This window comes from Sebastes umbrosus, chromosome 17 (assembly GCF_015220745.1).
Source record: "Sebastes umbrosus isolate fSebUmb1 chromosome 17, fSebUmb1.pri, whole genome shotgun sequence".
In the NCBI taxonomy this organism is placed as follows: domain Eukaryota; kingdom Metazoa; phylum Chordata; class Actinopteri; order Perciformes; family Sebastidae; genus Sebastes; species Sebastes umbrosus.
Genome location: NC_051285.1, coordinates 8,697,364 through 8,715,082, shown reverse-complemented (window position 1 = coordinate 8,715,082; position 17,719 = coordinate 8,697,364). Strand labels below are relative to the sequence as shown.

Below are 17,719 nucleotides of genomic sequence, written 5' to 3'. Positions count from 1 at the left end.
GGACATTTAAGTTGAATTTGGGTGCATTAGGGTGCAAGTGTTTAAGCGAAGGAGTGCCCTTTTTGTGCTCCCGCAGCTGCAGAGGAGCTCCCCCGGTCTTTGCGCGCTGAATACTACTTTATGTATCCTTAAATAAATTTACTATCCCTATGTGGACAAACCACTTAACGCTCAGCCGCTGAGCTTGACATATGGATGGATGGCTTCTACTACAGGCAGTGGGGAAAGGGAGGGCAGTTGCACGCTCGAGTGCATACTATAAAACACAAATACAGTGCAAAGAGAGAGAGAGAGAGAAAACGTGTTTCTCTGTCTGAATTTGGAGTTCCTGCATGTGTGAATCTTTACTGATCTGATGGGTCTGATTGCTCAGAGAGTGATTCTTATTTCCACTGAATCTGCAACGCTCAAAACCATTACGGGAGAGAGACGCTGTTGTCTGCTGCCCTAAAAGGAGAGAGCTGAAACACCAGTTGTAACTGAGGCTGAAACCACACAGTGTTCTTCATCTGAGAGGACGGGATTCAGAGGTTGCCAGATTTGCTCTGCACTTTCCAGTACTCTGGCGGTAACCATCTAATAGAAATGTGGGGAACAACTGCCATTTCAGTTTTTCCTTGGTTATCCCCCCCACCCTCCCTCTCTCTCTCTCTCTCATTAACTGTTTAGATGGATGATTTCCGCTCGGCTATGTTGACAGAAACATGTTGCTCCTGTCCTCCGCTAAAGGCCAACTCATCCATCCTCACATACTCAGCCTCAAAATGATGCTGAGGAGTTGAAGCTAATTTTCCACCTCGTGAACTGGTAAAATGCACAATATCGAGCTGTGAAGTCCATTTCAAAAGGTCACCGTCTGACTCACATATATACACAAGCCTCATTGACTTTGACAGCGCACTATAGGAGCAGAGAGTCGATCATTTAAGCTGCCGTAAACCTGTCATACGTCCGTATGACTCGACTGTGCCGAGCTGAACAGACCCGCCAGAAATAGAAACAATATGTGTTCCTGGACGCGAGGCAGTAAATGACCTTAGTCATAAAAAAACAGTCACGTTTTTCATCTCAGTTCACTTAATGAGCCTAAAAGCAAAAACCATAAGCGGCCTCTGCTAAGGGTCAAAGCAGTGACGACTGATTAGCAAGTGACTAATGTTTGTAACGTTTCCTGACTTCCAATTATTCTGAACGTCATAATTCCCACCAGCCATCCTCTGTGGAAAATGGGCTGAATGTACAGTTTGTCACGTATTCTGAAGAAACAAGCGCCCATAAATAATAAGTCTGCAAGCAATTACTACAGTACGTACTAATGATGTAGTAAACGGATCATGCAAGGTAGCTATATCTCATTTAAAGTATGGTTAAAATTTTGAGTATAAACAAATATAGTACATGTGTGTGTGTGTCAGAGCCTTTCAAAAAATCTCAGTGGGCAACCTCCGGGTCTGAGAAGTGAAGCCAATGCTGAAGTGCCTTAAACTTGCATTCTTTCTAATAGCCAGCAGGGGGCAACTCCTCTGGTTGCAAAAAGAAGTCTGATTGTATAAAAGTTTATGAGAAAATGAGCCTACTTCTGACTTGATTTATTACCTCAGTAAACATTGTAAACATGAGTTTATGGTCTCAATCGCTAGTTTCAAGTCTTCTTCAATACAGTGAGATGTTTGCTTGTTACGTGCATACAGACTTTTCAAAATAAACGTCTGTCTTCACAGGAAATAACTTGGTTAGGTTAAGGCAAGAAAACTACTTGGTTATGTTTAGGAAAGGATCGTGGTTTGGGTTAAAATAACTACAGAAGTGGCATAACTTAAGTACGGAAGTTACGTGACAAATAAATCAACGTTGACATCTGGTTTCACACGGGAGACGAACAGTGGTCTCTTAGACGAAAGTCATCCTTCCGCTCTCTATGCTTCCTGGTTGCCAATGATGTGGATTACATACAAATTGATCTTGTGGGATAAACACAAAATACAATGCATTACTTTTCGTAGGTATAGCTACGAACAATTATGAGAAAACTTTTCTAACTTTGTAGTCTTCAGTCCCAACTGACAGTGACTCGAGTGACATCACTTGAGGCAATTTATCAGATTTCGCACAGCTCCTTCAGAAGCCACAAAAAGCGTCATACAATTTTTTTCACAACTGCAGTTGTACTCCCCAACAACTGTAATCAGACTGGAATTCCTCTTTTAGGCAACTAAAAGATCTTGATTATAATTCAAATTAACCAAAACTGACCAAGGTCTCAGACACATTGTGTGATTCATCCCGACGCCCTCGTTAAGTGTGTTTGTGGCACTATAAGCAACGTCACGCTAACATGACCGCTAGAGGTTGCTTGTCAGGATGCTGTTTGATATAGATCAAAATCTTGTGTTTCCATACCTGCTGATGTTGAGTGTGAGCTGCTGAATGCAGGTTTTGATCCTGTTCTGAGCCTCCATGTGTGTCATGATCTCCGTGCTGTCGCCATTGATAGCCAAGATGGTGTCGCCTGGACACAGGTCACCTTGGGCCGCCTTGCTGCCTGGTGTTACCTAAAGAAAACATTCACACACACACACAGCCATCCAAGCACACCCAAGGAAAGAAAAGAAAGAGCTGTTATAAGTGGTGTCAAACTGTCAGTGAGGAAGAAAGACAAAAAAAAAAGAAAGAAAAAGAGTATATGCGAGGGAGTGTCACTACGGAGGCCAAATTCAACAAAAGCAAGCTCTCTTTTGATTTATGTGATATTGCCTTGGGCAGCACTCTAGGTTTACGTTTTCAAAAGCCAGCAACAACGACACTGGGAAGTGAGAGGCCACTCAGAGTTTGGGAGGTGGTGAAATATTCGGAAAGTACTGGAACACTTTAACATGCCTGGCCTTTTGAAATTTTGTCAAAAAATAACAATGTCCAATTTTATGATCACTCAGCAATTGCATCAGACTAAACCCTCGGTGTTTCATTTCAAGTGCAGAGTTTGCATTTGAACCTTGAACGTTAACAACTGTCTCTGTGTAATGTTAGATTCATTCACAAACATCTGCTCAATATGTTCTTGTAGCTTTCTCTGATTTGTAACTTGGACCGTTCTGATCTTGTAAAACATTATGTCCACATCGCTTTAATTTTTGAGGATTATCTTTGAGCCGCTGGACAGTGAGCAGGTTCCTCTCTGTGATCCCTTATTATTCCAGAAACACTCCGGTCGGCGGACATCTGAGCCCCACAGGGAGGCAGAGGGGTGAGGAGGGGAAGGTGGGTGTGTTTCACCTTCACAGACACACTAAGTAACATATGATAACAATTTTCCATTATTACACACACACACACACACACACAAATGTCCCTGCTATTTCCAGGCCTGCCTCTGACTGGGTTTGGCTGACATAAATAAGAAGAAACTACCAATCAAATCATCCATCATGAAACCAAGACATCCACAGTAAAACAGTCACTGTCATATGGCGGCAAGCTGCAGAGAAAAAAATACTCTTTACTAGCCATGAAACAAAAGTGTAATAAAATGCGAACAATTGTCAGCATGTCTCCGGTCTTCTTTGTGCGCTCCATGTGCTGTCAGGCTATGACATGCATGAGTATTAGTTTGACTGCATTTTTTTCCGACCATTAAATGGGAGAAGATTTTCTGCAGCTGGACGCAATTGCTATAGTCACAGTTTAAGGAGGAATTTTAACTGCAAGAATTTGTGACACTTTCATATTGAGAGTAGAGAAGAGAGAATCAATATTGATTTACTGTTAAGTAAAGTTTATTAAACTGGCAACAGCTGTTCGAATTTTTTTCTCGATGAATCCTATCGTCCATAAAATGGTAAAAAAAAAATGTCCATCACAATTTCCCAGAGCTTAAATTGATGTCTTCAGATGCTTGTTTTGACTGATCAAAAGTCCAACACGCAAAGAAATTCAATTTTCAATTATATAAAACAGAGAAAAGCATCAAATAATCACATTTGAAAGGCTGAAACCTTCAAAGTTTTGACATTTTTGCTTTTAAAAAATACTTAAATGATCATTCGATTATCATAGTTGCAGATTAATTTTCTGTGGATGGACATAATTATCTACTAATTGTTTCATCATCACCAAATAAGTAAATAAATAAATAAAAAGCTAAACTTTTACCACAGATCTCAATCAGGTAGGTTTTCAGATTCCAGCCCTTTGTAGCATGCCTCAGAGCTAAAAGGTTAAAATGACGACCTGCATCCATAAACACACAGGGAACAGAAGATTTAGGGTGACCGTCCTGTTAATGAAGGCCTTGCATGTCAAGTGTCGGTGATTAATCTTTATCCTGTCGTCCAAGTTTTTGAAGTGGATGCCTCTCTTTGAGCGCCCACTGCCTGACCCCGTGCACAACATCTTGGAAAGCCTTTTACCTTTGACAGCTGCGCATTAAGATGTATTGTTTCTGGAACGCTGACAACTTGTGTTGAAATAACTCTTACTTCTCCAGCAGATATTAGTAATCTAATCCAAGATAAATTAAGTTATGTATGTCTGGAATAATGAATCGAGAGAGGATCTGCTTGCGCAAGAGAAGCAGCCTCGCTAACTGGGAAGAGCGTTTTAAAAGCAAACGCACACAAGTTCACGCTCCATGAAGCGCTAATAGCTGAGTCGTGTGGTTCAGATGTGGAATTCCTAATTTACAGCCTCTGACCGCCCCCAAGCCCCTGACTCAGTTCCGGTAAACTGAGAGGTCAGGGGGGCATTGTGGGAAATGTATGTGTGTGTGAATCACAGGGAAAGTTAACTCACTTTACTACGTACTGCATTGATGGAAATCTGACATAAACTACACAACTAAGCATGGTATAATCGAAGGTGAGTTACAGATGGAGTCTTTTAAAGATGCAAAAGCATGAATAAAGTTTTTTTGGGGGGATGGAGAAGAGTAACTGATTCTTATTTGTCAGTGTTGACAGTCACTAACTGGAGGTTATAGTTTACCCACACCATTCTGCGCAACCTCCACGGTGAGAATGCATTTTAAATGTTTATGTTTGTGTCTTGGGTTTGTGCCTTGGCTGTGTCATAGTGGGCCGAAGTTCATGCACCCCCCAAACACACACACACAGTGACTTAGATCACCTCAGGGTCAGGCCATGAATAGCAGTGTATGAATCACACACACACACACACACACACACACACACAGTGGTATGCCAAGTGCCACAATGGCAGGACTGAGGTCGTTACTAGAGGACAAACATTCCCGTCTGCAAGGAAATATAAGGAGGGTGTAGAGTTACGTGGTTCAGACATAATCACAATCTGCTATATTTACATTGCGGATGCAGTGTGATGTAAGGGCTTAACTCTACAGAGCTTTAAAGATGAGTATAATTTTCTAATTAGGTTTTTACTCAATCTATGGCTTGGGCAAGTGGCTTTGAAGACCATACAAACATTATATTTTTTACCCTTAACGTTTTATTTTTGGCTGGACCGCAGAGGGATCAGCCCTACAAACTCAAAAGTCTGTCACTGAGTGAGTGATGAAGATACACGATTGGTCGGCCGAGCGTTGGAGTTTCCTCATTGGCTGTTGCTCTTTCAAAATGAAAAGGCGGGGAACGGTCCTTTATGCAAATAAGCCCGTACAGCGCAACGCGTCCGGCTCATGAAACTTGGACCATGCTGTCAAACTAGGCGATCTAGCTCTAAAATGAAACAAGACTCACCAGTGGCATCACCTATTTCTCTCTTAAAATATTTTCAAAAGTAGATTTTGGTGGATTGTTTAGACGGAATAACAGAAAGTTTACAAGAAAGGCCACCATGTTTGAAACGGCGAGCAGAAAACCAGGGACCAATCAGGTGCATTTAACGATAGGGTACGTCAGAGCTTGGACGGCCAGTTGCGTGGAGCAGCATGTCCCCTAGTGTCCTCGCCTTTGACCGAGTCTTGTTGTCTTCTTACATGAAACCACTGGTATTAACATCATCTGAGTGATCCACTTCTACTGGCTTCGTGTTATTGGCCAAAATAAGAATAAAACTCAAAAATGAGAGATGACAGTCGTCTGAAAACAAACAGTGTGTGACTACAGATAATAAAGTTGTCTTGGCCGAGGCAGAGGATGGAAACAAAAGCTGTTTTGAATATATGTGAAGTGGTTATAGGACCACTGCGGAAGGGAAGAAAAGAGAGAATAAATTCAATAACATGATCCAACTTTGCTTTGAATAGCAACTTAAGATCATATGGGATGAATTTTCACCCAATAAACCTACTTTCAGCAACAAAAAGGGGATGCTTTTTGTTACTGATGACAAAATGAGAGCTAAAAATTATATAAATCAATCTTGCTGCTAACAGAAAAATTCATTGCTTAATTTACTCGACTGAGATAAGGTCACGTAAGACGATGGATTTGATGGTGATGGCGCAAACGGCAGCTTCACTGGTTGTTGGGCAATCTAAACGGTTGCGTTGTTTCCATAAGGGGCTGCTCCACAAACAGTGACATAGTTAATTGCTAGCAGATAGAGCGGTTAGCAAATGACAGCCTCATGTCACAGAGAGTCATCATGTGGCACGCTGAGGCCTGATGAGTGTGTGCTGGAGTTGTGGTTTCACTGTGGGCACTCGTGTTTTTTTTGTTTGCTGGAGCGTGAAACGGACGACAAAGAAAAGAATGAATGTGTGCGAATGTTTGTGTTAGTGTACTGTAGTGAATGTGTTAAAGCTTCATCGACACGTCCGCCTCAGGGCAAAGTCAACTGCCGTGTCATCATTGTTTGTGTCTGAGATCGAAGCCATACAGTACAATTAAGAGTGCCTTAGTTCCTGAAAAATCTACCTTTAGAGCAGAGCAGATCATGACAGGATCTAATACTCCGAGCTTCTGTAAGGACACTTTAAATTAGTACGGCAACTTTAATATTAGATTAGTAGAAACTCTTGTAGTTGTAGGATAAGTCAGCATTCATTTAATTCAAGGGAAACTTTATAGAAAAGTTCTGCTGGGTGGGAGCACACCGAGTCGTACGTCTCAGCAACACACAGAGTAATTGCTGCTGGCAACGTGTCAAAATCCTTTGTTTGCTTGTTGGACCTGCGATAACCATAACAATATAACCATGGATATGACCTTGGTGACACTCTGGAAAGCCATTACATAGACTCGGGTGTGAGGTTCTGACTGGTGTGTGACTATCAAGAGACTGAACCTGTTAAGACCGGTACTGCAGCTGATGATTTCATATGTGGGGGTTTAATGAGAACACAAGCAAACGGGAGAGTCACTTGAAATTGATGACAGTCTGTAATGCGTTTGTGTACGTCCAGAATGAGCACGATATTACTCATCGAAAAGTGAGTACCAACCCCTTTAAATATGATTTGTAATCAGATTAGTAATGATTCAGACTGTTTCTTTGCACGTTTCCCCTAAGGAGTTTCCTAAGAGCGTCTCAAGAGTAATATTTTAGATACTTGGGATACAGCAAATACATCGAAACAAACACATGTTTGTGGAAATACAAGTCGGCTAAGACGACAGGAAAGCTCACAAGGAAAAGCACATAATTCAAGAATCACTTCATACCGCAAGAGAAGATATAGCGTCGAACTGCAGGGTGCTTAAATATAATGAATGCACTAAGAATCAGAGCACGCGTTTTTTTCTCCACATGGTCTTCATACTTAAAACTGTAATTACTGTACTTAAAAGACCAGAAATCTGCTCATCTTCACGGCACTGCTCACACATCCCCGTGTTAACATCAATCACGGAGACTCCGCTTCATGCATCAGATAAGCAGATGAGCAGGAAAAGCTCAGCAACATCCCAAGGACTTGCATTGTTCTCCTGCTCATATACTGCTTCAGGAGCGCTACACAGCTTCACCGACAACAGGAAATTCTTGGAGAGCACCATCTGTTATCTTTTGCTCAGAAGTTGCAGGTCGTAGCATCTGGAGAAGCAGAGCTGCCTAAAGCTGACTATTATAACCAGCAGCAACCCATGTGGCTTCAGGTCACATGTCCTGTCTCTGGTATGTGGCGGAGTTGAACAGAAGTACACTTTGAGAGATTAAAAGGGTGCAAAGGACACGGAGTTCATTGGATGTATAACTGCTGATTCAATCTAAGATATAATTTGTTGTTAATGCATGCACTGTGAGCTTAACAAACATGAAACGGCATGACTTGATATGACTAAAAGCTTTTCTTTGAACTCTATCAAAATCCAGAAATTCCATAACCAGAAGACAGATGAAAAGGATTTTTCCGACTCCGACTTTCTCTATCTCTCTTTCTCGTTTATTTCTTAAAGGATAGGTTCACATTTTCCTCAAGGTTGTGTCAAAACAAAACTCACATGCCCATATGTACATTGAAAGACTTTTTGGTCTCTGTAATCGTTTGTTTCCATCACTTAATCACTTAAAGAAAGGATCTCTTTGAGGTCACCGGCCAGTATGGACAAGAGGAATGATTACAGCGATCAATAACCCCTTAATGTACATATGGGCATGTCAGTATTGTTTGAAGATAAATTCCAGTTTATCCTACTCTGAAAATGTATCAGATTAGACTTTGATCACGTTCAGATGGAAAGCGGTAAGATAATGTATACAATGAGCAACAGATGGTGTAATAAAACAGTTACTATATAGATCTTTACGAAGTTCTTTTTTTATATATTATGTCTTTGTGGTGGGTAGACAGGGTCTATGCTTTAGAATTGTAAAAACTGAGTCAGGGGTACCAGACAGTAATATGGAATAGGCCAATATCATGTAATATAATCCCTGACTATTTATAACTTAGATAATTGCTTTTAAAATAATATTTCTTAATACAAGGAAAACCCATCCACAATGGTGGCAGGTGACCTGAGCCAACATTTACCCTGTTATCTGGCAGGTGACAGGTGTTTATCTCATTCCCTGTGGGTAGAGCTGAAACACTTAAGTCAATGAGCAACTATTTAGACAATGGATTCATTGTTAAAGTAATTTTACAAGCAAAAATTCCAAGCATTCCCTGATTTCAGTTTTTAAATTATGGGGATTTGCTTCTTTCCTTTGTCTTATGTGATGATAAACTGAATATATTTGATTTAGGAATGAGAGGAATTGTTGCTTTCCTCTGCTTTTATATCATTATAAACTTTGGGTTTTGGACTGCAGGTTGGATAAAACAAATAATTTGAAGATGTCACTTTGGGGGTTGGGAAATTTGGATGGACATTTTTCATAAACTAAATGATTAATTAAACAATCACAAAAAAAAAATGCAATTTCAAGAATGTGGCCTGTGCAAAACAACCCTCTAAATGCAGCAGCAGTAGTTGTCTGAAAGCTACGCTGACAATTTCCCACCTTGCGTGGACAGACAAGACAGACCACGCAGCAGCATGCAGTATAAAGGTGTCGAAAGGGAAGCTGCGCACTGTTCGGATCATTTTTGAACACTCAGTTGTGAATTCCCGTTCAGAAGACGATTGTTTGCCAGTCGGCGGGATTGACAAGTGTCCTGCGTCACCTCCTGCCTAGACGTGGTTTGACACATATTTACAAAAAGGCTTATACCGCAGCTGTCATATCCAACGTATCCTCTCTAAATGCTTCAGCAGTTACATCGGTGATTTTATTATGTCTCTGTTTCTCTGCCACTCGTTCTCTCTCATGCACACAAAGCCATTTAACAACCTACCACTGTGACTGCACACACACACATTATCAGGGCAAATGTTTCCAGAGTCAAGCAGACACGTCATTGGCTGGGACTTAATGGTCTGGCAGTGGACTAATGGGCTTATCCTGGGACATTATCACCTTAAGGGAGAAACCAGCTGCTGCCATCAGAACTTGTTCTCTGGTATTTACAACTTTCACTGTCTCCAAATGCAGGTGTTTCATGGCGTTCCCTTTTAAGGACACGGGGGAAGAGGGGAGGAGATCTGTCAATTGTGCAAACCAGAGGTACGATTGGAAGGATTACGTAAAATACTGCAAAAGGTCTAGCATTTAGTGTTTAACCTTATCTCCTCTAGTTATACAAAGCCAGCAGACGCTGTTACAACCTTCAGAGAGTGCCCCCCGAAGAGGCATTTTAAATACTATACAACATAAACTATGCTTCTCACAAACACTCTCTCTCTCTCCCTCCACGTATTTCTCTCTGCGTCACCATTCAACACATTGTAATTGCCGTCTTGGGCATATGCACTGTACGGCAAGAATGTTGCAAGCATGTGATGAATAGCAAGTTTAGGAAACCCTCCAGTATATCAGCAGCAGTGAATCACAGCGTGCTTCAAAACCCAGAATGCGACCAGCTCCCATGAGGTGAGGCAAGAGGATTCCTTTCCCACCATTTCTATCTTTTTTTTATCACTTCTCCCTGAATTTAATTGTGATTTATTCACTCATGTAAACCGGCGTATTAAGATACCAGGATAAAAACAATTAGCGAGTTCTGCCAGTAAAACACATTTTGTGCTGTCAGCTGATGTTTCAGAGCATGTGACTACATTTGGACCCTGAACTGCTCTGTAATATAGCTGGTAGAAAGCAAAGTCCTCGGGAGGTGGTGTAATGCTGGGTCTTGCTGCCAGAACTCTGTGTGTATTTATGCCTCCGACATTACATATTTTGATAAATATGCTTGCATCTCACCAGCTGCTTCCTTCCCGAATTTTCAAGCCAAGATTTAGGAATTAGTCGAAACTCCCTATTACTGTATTGCATGTCAGTGTTGGTTTTTATTGCCATCTCTGCTATGCAACTGTCTGTGAAGTGTAACCTGCAATTATTTTCACTGACGCCATCATCGCTGAGTTACGCAACGTTCACAATGCAAAGACTTCCCTGTGCATGGATGCCATGGTTTCCACATTGGCAGTCATGCAAGTATGCACAGGCTGGAATGGCAAAATTCAGAAATTGTTAAATCACTGATATTGAAACCGCAACTTTTTCCTTTTTTTCCAAATGAATTCTGGTCTCGGGCATGGTCTCGGTTGGAAACTTTACTCCGCGAAGAGACAAACATGAAGATCAAGTATGAAGGGAACGCTCTATCCACAGAAATGTCTCAAATTGCAAAAGGTGGCTCTCAAGAAGCAAAGGTGCCATGAAAGCTAGCAACTCTTTAATGTTGAAACCACAAACCTAACTGTGAAGACTTTCAACTTAGTTTGCACAGACTGTGAGTTGAAGTGCCTCACCATCGCATCCCAACTTAGGGATACAGTGGTAAAAGCAGAGAGCACTTCAGGTGACCTTCAGGGGTTCGCCCGCCATAAATCTAAAAATTACACCTCTGGCTTGAAGTGCTAGGGCCCTGTAGTTAAAGGGCCGGTTAGGGGCTGGTGATACAGCTGAGCACAACACCTGGAATCCCTCAGCAGCACCAATGAGCTCTGATGAAAAACAAATGTCAGCACCCCCCCCCCCTTCCTCCTTCTGCATGAAGCCCTGCAGGCAGCAGGACCGGGCTGTGTTTACCCTGGCCGGGATGAACTATTGGCTACTGCCAGATCCTCTGCCAGGACTCTTGACCCATATTCTGAGGGTCAGGAAAGTTCATGAACACTATACCACTACTTTCACTACTAGCTCCTAGGAGTGTAAGAAAATATTTGAAATAAATCAAATATTGTGATGATGTTGTATATATAGTATGTATGTGATAGATGTAAAGTACTTGATTTCGGACCCCAGGAAGACTAGCTGGTGCCATTGGTATCAGCTAATGGGGACCCTTTTTAAATAAAAATAAATAAATAAATAACACATGCAATAAAACAGTAATCATGACATTACCTGCATCTATTTGTGACTATGTGACTGTCTGACTACCACCTGAGGTCACTAACACCTGGTTACAATTTGGAAAAAATGACTTTAAATGGCATTATCTATACATTCAGTATGTATGTCATTTACTTGATATTGATACAGTTGTATATCACCATATTGTTTTGTTTTCTTTCTGATAGAGAAAGCTTAAAGGTCAGCCAATTTGCAATGACTCACTAAATTGTCCTGGCAACTTTAGCTGCCAGGAATTAGACGGCATCGTCTGTCAGCTTAGAGAGTAAAGCTCCTGTTCATACACTTAAATAGGCTGCTGTTATTAGGGGTAATAGCGACCTCTTATTTACGATTAAGTAATTGGACGAGCAACTTTTCCTACATCCCTTGAGCATGTGAATTACTTTAATGCAGAATAAGTCAGTGAAATTGCTGTAATAAGGATGATTAAAAGGGCTTATAATGGAGAGCAACAGGCAGCAAAAAAGGATTTTTAAGAAAGTAAAAAAAAGTTTCTAGGAGATTTTTCTTATTTTTTGCCTAAAAAGAAAAATAATCTTGACAAGCAAGTTTTGCATTAGAAAAATAATCTCATTTTAAGAAAATACATCTAACTTTTTCTTAATAAGATATTAAAATCTTAATTAAGGTGTCAATTCTTAAATTAAGTAAAAAAATAAAATTAAAGTCAGCTTAATCAAGAAAGCACAATACTCATTTTAAGTCTTACATAACAGTTTCTTTGCTTGTAATAAGCAAAATTGTGCCCTTTTTTTGTAGTTTTAAGACACATTACAGTCTTAAAGTGTCTAGATTTATAGGCTAGTTTTAAGAGTTCTAGCCAAGCTAAATGTGCTTACCCCATTGGCAGATTTTTTTTGCTTAAAACAAGAAAATGTGTCGAAATTTGAAGAATATTTGGGTTATTTCTAGTGGGGCTGTTTTTGCAGTGTACCTACCCTGGAGATGGTTAACGGTGTGCTGAAATCTCGTCCTCCCACCAGTCGAAAGCCCCAAGGAGAGGGTCCCTTTAGTGTCACGGTCTGGCTCATGTTTGGTAGAGACTGAGAGAGAAGCAGACAGATGGATATCCTCGGTTTCCTCGATGTGTAGATGACGGGGTAACAGTAAAAAGGCAAAGTATAGCAAAGAGTCCTCTCTCTGCCTAGCTGCTAGGCAACGCTGTCCCGTCTGTTGAAAACTTTCCTCCTCTCTTCACTCAAGTTTAAATAACGAAGCCGCCTCTGACGTGAGATGACGGGCTGTTCCTGCCCGCCTTCAGCCGGTCTATGCGGAGTGGGAGGAGACCTGGAGGACCGGAGCACCGGAGGAGGAGGAGGAGGAGGAGGAGGAGGGGACCGAGCCGGCAGTGTGCTGCTGTGACATGACAACTGTGAGTCACAAACATCAGCTTGTTGTTCAACACTGTAGGTAGCCTGTAAATGGGGCTAACTAGATGCAGCATATCTTTGTTATTGTTGCTAAACCCCCTCCCTCCTTGGTTAATGTCAATATGGAGTTATATCAGTGAGATGTATCCTAGGGGTGTGACGATTCACTCAGCTCATGATATGATACACGATATTGGGTTCATGATCTCGATACCATACACGATATTATAACAATAATTTTAACAAAACTTCAATGATGAAAATATATGACTGAAAAAAGTGCTGCTGCCGAGCCAACGCACTGTTAGCCGCCGAGCCAACGCGCTGTGAGCCGCCGAGCCAACATACCACGCTGTTAGCCGCCGAGCCAACGCGCTGCTGCCCGCCGAGCCAACATACCACGCTGTTAGCCGCCGAGCCAACGCGCTGCTGCCCGCCGAGCCAACATACCACGCTGTTAGCCGCCGAGCCAACGCGCTGTGAGCCGCCGAGCCAACGCGCTGCTGGCCGCCGAGCCAACATACCGCGCTGTTGGCCGCCGAGCCAACAAGCCAACAAGCCAACGAGCCAACGCGCTGTTAGTCTCCGAGCCAACGCGCTGTCAGCCGCCGAGCCAACGAGCCAACGAGCCAATGAGCCAATGCGCTGTTGGCCGTCGAGCCAACGCGCTGTTAGCCGTCGAGCCAACGCGCTGTTAGCCGCCGAGCCAACGAGCCAACGAGCCAACGCACTGTTGGCTGTCGAGCCAACGCACTGTTAGCCGCAGAGCCAACACGCTGTTAGCCGCCGAGCCAACGAGCCAACAAGCCAACGAGCCAATGCGCTGTTGGCCGTCGAGCCAACGCGTTGTTAGCTGTCGAGCCAACGCGCTGTTAGCCGCCGAGCCAACGTACTGTTGGACGCCGAGCCAACGCGTTGTTAGCAGCCGAGCCAACGCGCTGTTAGCCGCCGAGCCAACGCGCTGTTAGCCGCCGAGCCAACGCGCTGTTAGCCGCCGAGCCAACGTGCTATTAGCCGCCGAGCCAATGCGCTGTTAGCCGCAGAGCCAACGCGCCAACAAGCCAACGAGCCAATGCGCTGTTGGCCGTCGAGCCAACGCGCTGTTAGCCGCCGAGCCAACGCGCTGTTAGCCGCCGAGCCAACGAGCCAATGAGCCAACGCACTGTTGGCCGTCGAGCCAACGCGTTGTTAGCTGTCGAGCCAACGCGCTGTTAGCCGCCAAGCCAACGCGCTGTTAGCCGCCGAGCCAACGCGCTGTTAGCCGCCGAGCCAATGCGCTGTTAGCCGCAGAGCCAACGCGCTGTTAGCCGCAGAGCCAACGCGCTGTTAGCCGCTGGTTTGTGAGAATTAATTTAAAATATATATTACGACAAGAACAGTGAAATCTTATACTTACACTTAAATTGAAGTGTTATTGATGTTACAGAGCTGTCTGTCTATGTCCGTTATTAACGTTGACGTCACTACGAAATAGCATGCAATTTGCATAGGGTTTCGGACATACTAAAATATCTCACATACTGTTTTAGCGTAGGCTGCTAAATAGCATGTTAGTATGGAATTTCGAACGCAGCCTTATTATATGTATAATATTTTATTATTTGGTAGAATATGACAATGCAATAGAAATTTTTGTACGGCACTTTTTAGGTGGACGTTTTACTGGTGTCCAGTAATCATGTTCAGTCCAAAATCCATCATCCCCATCAGTGAACATACAGGTAAGGTTTATTGATCACTGACTTCCCTGGTTAATCACTGAGCTATTTTATATTTATGTAGAACACCATGGCCAGGTGTTCCCACTTGACCCTAACGGCCCCCTGCCACCAGGCACCTGGAACAAGTTTAACAGGGAAGGACAGGGGTCATCACAACTAGGTATAAAACATTTAGATTTAGTTGTTAGTGAGTCTGTGTGTTAAAACTGTCTTACATTTAGATGAAAAATTGCACCTTTAAAAACTCATAGAAAAGAAGCTGTAACCTTATACCTTGGTGTTAGCATGTTAACATTTGCTAATTAGCACTAATCACAACGTGCAGCTGAGGATGATGTCATTAATTTTGCAGGTGCTTTGTCATAAACCAAAGCATTGGACAAATGAAAATGTCTACCTGATTGATGATAGTGCTAGATGAAAAGTCGGGATCACCAAAGTTGTTACAATTCATCCTGTGGAGGACATGAATATCTAATATCAAATTTCATGGCAATCCATTCAACAGTTGTTGAGACATTTTACTAAAAAACACATCAAGAAATGAAAACATAAAAAAACACCTTTGGGGCTTGTGAAATAATCTGAACATGCAGTTAAAACTAAGATCAGTCAATAACTCACTGATTAGGGTCTTAACCAGACAGCTGTACCTGCTGAGTATCATCTTCAACAATGAAGATGTTGTGCTGTAATTTGGACGCCTCACTGGCAGAAAACACCACTCCTATTTGTCAGTGGAGAATCCTCTCTGCCCCACTTCTTGATTCATTCATTTCCCTTGCCAATTGCAGAGTGAGTCATTGAGCTTGAGTACGTTTTTTCTACTGCAGAGAGAATGATCTCATATAGACATTCCTGGGAATCTGCCGTTCAGACAACAGCAGGCATGTGGAGCTCTGTCTGAAGGTCTGAGTCAATTTGAGTCAGACACCAACCCATTCCAGTTAATGTGTGTAAAAACAGTGGCACTGATGTCAAACCAGCTGGATCTCAACATCAGGTATCATCGTCAGAGCATGACAGGGTGTTTTGAAAGTGTTGCATAAACATTGCACAATGAGGTGCTGTGACACAACAGAGCACGTTGAGAAAGTAAGAAACGCAAGCGGTGTGATCGCTAGTCAGATCAATTCAGTGTACACAAGCTTAGAAACCTCCTCTCAGGACTTTGGATTCAGGAGAAATTGAAGGTACAATTGATAACTTTGGAGAGCCTAATAGAGACACCACTGTCAAACTCAGCCATTTATCCGTTTTTTCCACATTAACTGACGACACAGAGATACCATTTGATACCAACGTTGTTATACAATTGGCTCACAAGCCTTGTTAGAAGTGGGTACCAAACGTCAGATATCGTCCACAGATATAAGTATTTTGTATTTTGGTCGTCGCCATTTGGGGTTTTTGCAACCAGAAGTGACAAAAGAAGGTGGAGCTAAGTTCAGCTGAACACTGAATAAGACATTTTCAGGCAACCAAAAAGGTTATAATTAACTTTCATGAACTGAAAACAAACTGTGAAAGGGTTAAAGTTGTAAGACAAAAACACTGACAACTCCCAGACCGGACAACAACGCCGTGGTAGCGACCTGTCAATCACAAGGTAGCCACGCCCTAAAGCATCCCCTGCTTTATGGTCTATTTGTTCTCATTGATTTCTATACAATCAGACTTCTTTTTGCAACCAGAGGAGTCGCCCCCTGCTGGCTATTAGAAAGAATGCAAGTTTAAGGCACTTCCTCATTTGGCTTCACTTTTCAGACCCCGGAGTTGCCCACTGTTTCAACAACAATAGTTTAGGAAGAGCATTTAAGATTTAAAAAACTGACAAACACAATATATCCATACAGCAATTTGTATTGACATGTAAACAAAGCCAATAATCACATTTCAGAAAGTGTCACCAAACGATATTTACAGACTGCACCTTTACTTGCTACCTAGGCTACATCAAAGGATGACTAACCAGAGAACAAGAGAGGATGAGAGGGCTGTTGGTCTGCTCCGGAGATTTATTGAGCAGATGAACAGGCTGACATTTCGTCGGATATGCGTCTTCTTCAAAGCCTGCTCCCAATAAATCTGAGGCTAACTACAGAGAGCTCCCGTCCCTCTGTTCTTTTTCCCCAGATGGTCGTCATTCGACAGACCCTGGGCAGCGTCTAAGAAGTCCTTTTAAACCCCTACAAATCTATCTACTCTATGGTTTTTGCCTCTGCGTTACGTAGCAAAGAAGAACCTGAGGGGGCAGCAGGTAAGATGAGCGGTGTTGTAGTCATGAGCTGTCTGCCTCCATCTGGATTACCTCTGCTGTCTGGGAGAGTGATGTCATCTAAACTGTTGTTGATTCCTCAGCTTTGTCGCTGGTAGTGATAGAGTCTAATAATTATTAATGGCGTCACACAATAGCCAATAATATTGGACTTAAGTTTGTCAGGTGGCCAGAAACACGACTCCAAATGAATTCTAATGTCTGACTGATATGTGTACATAAATGAATAACACTCACCACAACAAGCTGATAATGTCAGTGTTTTAGTGCCTGAGTCCCATTAGGTGCAGGGTTTACAATCACTACCATGAGTTTGAGTGAAGTCCAAAAATCTGCTGCGGGCAAATCTAGCAGCAGATGTAACTCCTGATTGCTAACATCTTTGCCGCATTAACAAAAAAACACGGCTTCTCTTCAGCTCACACGACATTTGGTAGCTTTATGTCCCCTGCGTTGCAAATGGTTTGCTGTTTGTAATGGCACAGGCTGAAAACAATGGTGCCACTTTACAGCGCTGTGCCTGG

The 17,719-nt window shown here is 42.5% G+C and overlaps 1 protein-coding gene and 1 long non-coding RNA gene across 2 annotated transcripts in view; one reads left to right on the top strand and one right to left on the bottom strand.

The window, feature by feature from the left end:
• The window catches only part of pdlim4 (PDZ and LIM domain 4), a 52,116-nt gene extending 39,104 nt beyond the window's left edge, over positions 1-13,012 (bottom strand). The window contains exons 1-2 of the mRNA XM_037748590.1: positions 12,765-13,012; positions 2,401-2,552 (exon numbers count right to left, since the gene is read on the bottom strand). Of these exons, the coding sequence (XP_037604518.1) occupies positions 2,401-2,552; positions 12,765-12,857 (245 nt within the window). The 5' untranslated portion in view covers positions 12,858-13,012. The remainder of the gene's footprint in view (positions 1-2,400; positions 2,553-12,764) is intronic.
• Positions 13,013-13,016: 4 nt separating this feature from the next.
• Positions 13,017-17,182, top strand: LOC119475679. Its single transcript, XR_005203847.1, has 3 exons — positions 13,017-13,198; positions 14,847-14,917; positions 17,054-17,182. It is a non-coding gene; the product is annotated as an uncharacterized LOC119475679 (long non-coding RNA).
• The last annotated feature ends 537 nt before the right edge of the window (positions 17,183-17,719 follow it).